Raw genomic sequence first — 7,416 nt, 5'->3', positions numbered from 1 at the left:
GAATGCATAACTTATAATATAAGCAAGATTTCTTAATATGAGTAAAATAATATTTTCTTTAGTTGGGAATTTATTAATTTCAAATTTAAACAATATTATTAGATCAACGCCGATTTCGATTTCTCTTGTTAGCCATATTTCTGCATCATTAATTTCATCCTTATTTTTACATTATAAATCTAATTTCAAATCATTCAAAATATGTGCACGATTTATATATATATTCAATAGAATCACAAAAATATTCCAATAATATTTCAAATGGACTACTACTTCATATAGTAACTGCTCGGCGCACGCCCAGATGTATATGTGCTCATTGGTATGCCTTGTGGACCAGGTATATGACTATTTCCCATATGTGAATGTGTTGATGACTGATTTTGTGAACCATAAAGATGATCAACGCTCGTATTACCGATGCCATTTCCGGACGGTTCATAATCTACATCATAATAGATGCCCGATTGATTCTGTAAGAAAGAGCATCATTAAAAACTATTTAATAGTGAAACAGATTGTTAACATACCGCTATACTTCCGTTACTTCTACTCTTTGGGCGTGGTACTTGAAAATTACGACCTAATAAATCTGTTCGATCTTCCTCTTCACTTGAGCTTGAGTTTTCAAGTGTACGCATGCCATTTGAACGTACGCCAAGTCCCAGTCTTCTGAAATAATGAACATGTAAATATCCAAAATGGTTAAAATTGTACTATTACGCACTCATACCGTGGCAATGGCACCGGGGGAGCGAGATTCGCATTTTGATGCAACATAGTTCCCTGCATTGACATACCACCTATAGTGCCCATACCCATGGCTTGCAAGTTTGGATATGCAAACATAGCAGACGATGGTCGGGTTGGACCTATTGGTTCAGCCTAAAAATTTTTAAAGTGAATTGTATTGATATTTTATATTGTAATAAGATAAGATAGATGGTGTAAAATATTTCACAATATTTGCATTTTTATATTTTTAATCCGCATTGTGTTCTCAAAATTTTAATTTTAATTAAGTATGTATTAAATTTTACCCCGTAGTGATTAGTTTGCGCCATAACATCTGCAATTTGTGCCCAACGCATGCGATCCTCAAGCGTTACTTGATAACCAGGTTGTGCTATACCTGCCGATTTAAGCGGCGCTGTATTCATATATCCAAATACTGGCGAACCCATAGCATTCTTCTGTTCCCGTTGCCATCTACGTGACCACATAATCAAACAAACTAAAGTCAATACGATTATAATAACAGCAGCAACTGATGCTCCAATTGCTACTCCCAGAACCTCGCCATCAATTTCACATTGGCTACCATAGTGACTGCCATCACAGGCACAAATTTGATTTCCATCATCATTATAACTACACGTGCCACGATTATTGCAATAAGAATCCGGACAAGATTGACAATCACGACCAGCACGCTGTGGTTGATCTAACCATGGATCCCGGTAACCGACTTCACAGGCACAACGGAAACTACCCCAAGCGTTCGTACATATTGCACTCTCATGGCAATCGTTTAGTTCATGCGATTGACATTCGTCTAAATCTTGCAATGGAGACACTGCACCTTCTGGAGAGGAGACGTATAGTACTGAATTGCCGATATTGTTGTTGCGGCGATGTAAGACACCAAGCAAATGTTTTTGAACATCGCTGCGTAAATTGGGACGTAAGGTTTCAACACTTTCATCAAGCTGTAACAGAGTTTAAATTAATAAGATATTAAACTATTTGCAAATTAATAGCTTACCTTTATTGTTAGATTCACAAAAACACCACTACCACCAAGGTTTGGATCACCACGGTAAATGTTATTAACTTTTGCCTCCATGAACTCGTCTGAATATGGTGTCATCGACATAGCAGAATCAATCTAAATAAAGGACGTGTTGGTTTTTAAGATATCACTTTTAAAATCATACACACTTACTGCTCGAATAGATTCATAGCTTAGTTGCCCATAAGGTTCACTGTTGAGATCGAGAAGTTTGTTATCCCATACAATTCTATGCTCATAGATGCGATCCACACGCATGCCCAAATAAAATGAAATCACTTTTCGGCAAGGCTCGCGGTGTTTCCGACGGGAGTAACCTAAAAATATTGAATGAATAAAAATGAAAGGAATGGAAAATGGAATTGTATTTCACACTGTCTAACTGGACACAGCTCTTCAGAGGAAGACTAGTAATGAAACTCTATTTATTTGTTTTACCTGGACGACAATGACAACTTGATACACCATTTTCCGTTTTACAATGCTCATGTTGTGCTTGATCGCATGTGGAGTCGTCACCAACAATGCAAGTATCTATACGTACAGGTGGTTGGGTAGTACGTTGTCTGTAATGTGGTCGAGTTGGTCCAGAATTTGTTGTTGCTGGTTGCGGTTGCGCATTTGGTTTTGAATTTTCTGCTTTCGTTGGCTGCAACTCAACAACTTCAGTCTCAGGTACAGCATATCCGGCACCAATACCAGTGTGCGTGTTTTGATTTCCGGAAGTATTACTACCCGTGTTTCCACTACCACCCACATTACTACTGCCTGGCAATTGCGGTATAGCTGTAGCCGGAGTGCTTGGCACTTGTGCACCAGCTGGTGGATCTGTAGGGTCACCAAAAAGATTTATGTAAGTACGTTTACCATCAATCGAAACAAAACCTTCTTCACCTGTGGCAGAAACAATGATATCAGCTTGATTTTGCTGTAAGCCGTTGCTGCCGTAAGATCCATAAGGTTTTATATTTATGGTGTGCTGAGAGCCACCACCGGAGCCTGGACCCTGTATAGCAGATAAAGTCACATCGAAAATCTCACCATAGCCCGGTGGCAGATGCTGTCTTGTTGGCTGTATGTGCGGTTGTTGAGGTGCTGGTGGACGTGCTTGTTGTGGTCTTTGGGGACGAGGTCGTCCGCCGGGCTGAAATTCAGGATCATCTAGCACAATACCGGGACGAGGCTGATAGGGTGTTACTGGTTGCGGCGTTGTTGTTGGATTGGTTTGGGTGGGCAATTTTTCAGTAGTTGTAGTGGAGGTGGTAGTAGTAATTATTGCAGTAGTGGTGGTAGTGGTAATTATGTTAGTGGTAGTGGAGGGTATGGGAATGAAGTTGGATGGTGTTGGTAAAATATTAATCTTTAGCTCCGAGTTACTTAGTAAACTGATAGTTTCAGTTGGTTTTTTCACATTTATTGCAGATGTTTCAATGCTTGTACTGCTGGCAATATTAACAGATTTCGAACTGATACTAGTGGTGATTTGTGATTCCAATGAAGGTGTTTTGTTTGGTATCATGAAAATTACTTCTTCAGCAGATGGATCAATATCTATACCATCTATATCGTCTACTGGCATGGGTATATAAGTGGATGACATTTGCATGTGCGTTTCGGAAGCTGCAGTTGATTCAATTTGATTGGAAGGTTCGTCAGCAATCACTTTTTTCTTGTCATTTAACTTTTGTTTATTGGGTTTCTTTTTATGTACTGGTTCGGTTTTTTTGGTAGGAGGGGAAGGTGGTGCTTGTGGACTTTCTTCCAATTCATCATTTTCATTAGCAGCTACTATGTCAGTATCTTGATCGGAAACTTCTATATATTGCGTATTAATATCTTCATTGGAAAAGTCTGAGTCGTATGTGGTATCAGTAGGCTTAGCACTCTCTAGTGTGTCATTGTAATCCGAAACTGTTGGTGTATCCACATCATCGGACTCTTTTGCAGGTACTTGTGGTATTTGCTGGTCATGTGTTGGATATTGTGAATCAGCTTCGACAGGAGGTGGATTCATTTGTGATGAAGGCAATGGTTTATATTGTGGAATAGGACGCCTACCACCAATTGATGTTGTTATCGGTGGTCTAGGTTTATTACGATGCCATGGCGGTCGATTACTAACAAAACCAGGACGATAAGGTACTATTTGCTCCGGTATGGGTACACCAGTTATAAAAGGTCTATCCGGTCTATCAAACGGGAATGGTGGTGGTCGCATAGAACTAGCTACGACTGGTTTTTGAGCTTCATAATCCAATGGTAAGGTCTGAACTTCTGATATTCTAGGTGGACCACGATTATTAATGCGACTAGCAACTGGTCGACGTAAACCTTGTGTATTCGCGTGTACATTAACGTTGCCATTCAATAATTTCACTATACCTGTTATAATATCTTGAATATCGGGATTTGGATTTTGACGCGGATTATGAGGTAACGCCGTCGCACTTGCCACTATTGAGGTAGCAGTACTGCTCGTCGGATTGATTGGGGACCCCGACGTAATCGGTCGTAGGCCCCCATTCAATAAAAAAGAACTTGTTGTGGTCGCTGCCGAAGTAGCTGAACTTAAAGTCTTACCAGCACGTGTACGCTGTGCGCTTTCCAAGCTCTCTGTTTGCATATCATGTGTACCTGTGGGTTTAATGTTATATTGAAAATAGCGACCTGCTTCTGCAACTTTGATATCGTTTGGAAAATGTACGTCATTGGGACTGGATTTTGGAAAGTTTTCATTGAGTATAGGAAATGCTGAACGCTCTACACGTGAATGCTGGCGGGTATCGTTTTCATCTCGATGCAGTTCCGCTTGAGGTGCTGGTACTGACGAAGTGTCGACAATTGTACTTTCTAGCATGGGTCGTGATGTGCTTAAATATGTGGCAGGATCTATTGCCAAGTTATTGCTGCTGGACTTTGGTGATATATGAGAGAATGACAGATGATCGTTATGTTGACAGTCTGAAAGAGAAGCAAAATTATTAGACTTGCTGCAGAAACGATGTATAAAATAAAAAGGATGGAAGATTTAATACACAAGTTCGCTTTACTATAGTGTGAATGGAAAGCAAGAAAAAAACTAATAAGCTTCATAGCAGATTCATGCAGTGCGGACGAAATGGAATGGAAGTTGTAAACTGAAAATAATGCGTCTTCAAAGAAGCATGAAGTTTCACTTTTTTAAAGTTTTTAAGTTTCAACACGTTTTCATTTATATTCCTACTGTATATATATACAAAAAATCAAATTAAAAAAAAATGAATTTGGACGAAAATACGAGTAACAACAACAGCAACACCAAATGCAGCCGTGTTGAAAATGGTGATGAATACGCAGTAGATTGTTTTTATGCTAAGGTTGTCTACGTTGTTGAAAAACTGAAGTGGTACGTGCCTCAGTGCCGCAGACGTCAATGTATGCAGCTTCCAATTGTCTTCAATGTTAAGTGATGTATTGTATCTGCCACAGTTCCACTGGTTCGACTGAAACTGGTACAGTCTTATATATTCAACGAAACTGTGGACTACTGCTCTCGTTGGCGTACGATTTTAGTAAAAATCAATAAATAAGTCAGGTAAAAAAGGAGGCAAAAGTAAGGCAATATTTATTTTGCCAAATCGTCTTTTGATTTAATTTTTATATAATTTTTATATTATCAAAGTATCAATGAATTACTAATAAGAAAAAAATGTAGTGCACATGGCTCATGCGTTTCATGATCCAATAGCATCCACAGAGAATTACTCATTTCTGATCAAATTAACTCAAATTTGGACAAATCGTTGACTTTAATAAAGTCATAGAAAAAGAACTGAAGGTGTGTTGTGTGTTGTATAAAATATATAACATATAAAGAATAACGTGTTGTATATAAATTTTAATAGGAGGTCATTATTTTGGGTATTAGATTGCGTTACTTTATTACTCCTCTAACTTAGCAGCAAGAATTAACTAAAGAGACTCTCTGCTTTCTTCGTTGAAATTAAAGACTTATTTTTTCAATCAATTGCAAATTAAATTTTTATTGTATATAATATTTTTAATAAAAATATATAATGCAATAAAACCATATGGGTTTTTGGTGAAAACCTATAAAAAAAATTTCTAATCAAAAATTTACTCCACGCTGTCATGATGCCTTCATCTCTACCCACACTGCTCATATCTATGACAGAAATCTGCTTCTCTATTTGTTTGCTCAAGACTACAGAAAAGGCAGTCTTAAAGATTTCTAAAACACCAAAATGACAAAGAAACTTTTGGGTGTGTAACAAATACATTTTTTATTTCATTTGAGAAATTTTCACGTTCAGATATGTGCACGCCACGAAGCTTGGAGCTAATTGATTTCTTCACACATCGCACAACATCAGAGAGACAGATAAGATTCACCAAAAAAAAAGAGGTTTAATAATGAAATTTTAGAACAGGCCGCGGCAGTTACCGAACCGACAAAGCACCTGAGGCACCTGCTTATTGAAAAAGATTAACACGAAATTATTTCTTCAGTTCTTCCGCAGCTTCGTTTTTGGTAAGAACCTCTTTTTTCCTCAGTCATTGTTTACTTAATCTGTAAAGTGCTGAGGAAATATGCAATGGTAAATCTTTGGTAATTACTGGTAACAGCATGGAGCTCTTGTTGATTTACTTTTCGAATTCTTTTCACATAAAATTGTATTAATTTTATCTTCATCGGCACTGATTTGTGCCTTTTTCGGTATTTCTAAATCGTTTAGCCGTTCCGCAGCTCTTCTGGTGGTGAGAATGAAATCCATTGAATGGTACTCTGAGACAAATTGCTGACGAATTTGTTAATGTGACTTTAATTATTCAGAATAATTTGATATAAAACTTTGGGCTTGATGTATTCTTGATATGTGAAAGCGTTTCAATGGATAATCTAATATTTTGAAAAAATGGATCATTCTGATCACATAAACACTATTCACAGAGAATCTTCTGTAAGTATTTGGTTTTATGGATTTGATATTGTAAATAATATATTTATTGGTATTTTCAAAAGAAGAGTGTAATTAAAATCTGAATGGAGCTATACACAAATTTTATGGAATCCTCTACTTTACGACCTCATTGATGTCAACACATTTTAATATATTTATATACAGTCTGTTTTATCGGAATATACAACGATAGTCCCTATATTGAATATAATTTTTACAAAATGTTATCAGTCATTATAATGTACTTTAAAAACTATTGAATTTATCTATTAAATAGTTCTATATTGGTCGATATTATCTATTGAGCTTGTCTGCAGTGTTTATTAATTTGAATTTGGTACATTATGTACGATATTGCTTACATCTATGAATGTGATCAGCAGGGCCTAATGGTGGTTTAAATTGGGATGAATGTATATAATGAAGCTTATCCCTGTGAAAGTTATCTTAATACGATTATGATAGTTTCTTAAATTCATGTTTTATGTATACGGCAAAAATGCTCTATGCAGTATACAATTATGCGCTGCAGACTGAGATCAACTCTGGAAACACTAAGTTTTTATTATGTGGTTTTTGTTATCCTAACTTATGATTGAAATAGGTTGGAGTGATGGCCTTGCGCATCAAAGTCTACTTGAGCTCAAATAATGGCGGATACAT

The 7,416-nt window shown here is 37.0% G+C and overlaps 1 protein-coding gene across 1 annotated transcript; it reads right to left on the bottom strand.

Moving 5' to 3' along the window:
- Positions 1 to 24: 24 nt before the first annotated feature.
- LOC119673940 (mucin-5AC-like) lies at positions 25 to 6,567 on the bottom strand (the record flags this gene model as incomplete). Its single annotated transcript, XM_038085057.1, is given in 8 exon segments — positions 25 to 473; positions 531 to 672; positions 734 to 885; positions 1,041 to 1,709; positions 1,766 to 1,888; positions 1,946 to 2,109; positions 2,231 to 4,753; positions 6,441 to 6,567. Coding segments are annotated over 8 exon segments (4,104 nt in total).
- Between the last annotated feature and the right edge of the window lie 849 nt (positions 6,568 to 7,416).

The sequence above is a fragment of the Teleopsis dalmanni genome, chromosome 2 (assembly GCF_002237135.1).
Source record: "Teleopsis dalmanni isolate 2A chromosome 2, ASM223713v2, whole genome shotgun sequence".
NCBI lineage: Eukaryota > Metazoa > Arthropoda > Insecta > Diptera > Diopsidae > Teleopsis > Teleopsis dalmanni.
The sequence above is the reverse complement of the archived record's forward strand: the minus strand, read 5'-3'. Positions and strand labels throughout refer to the sequence as shown.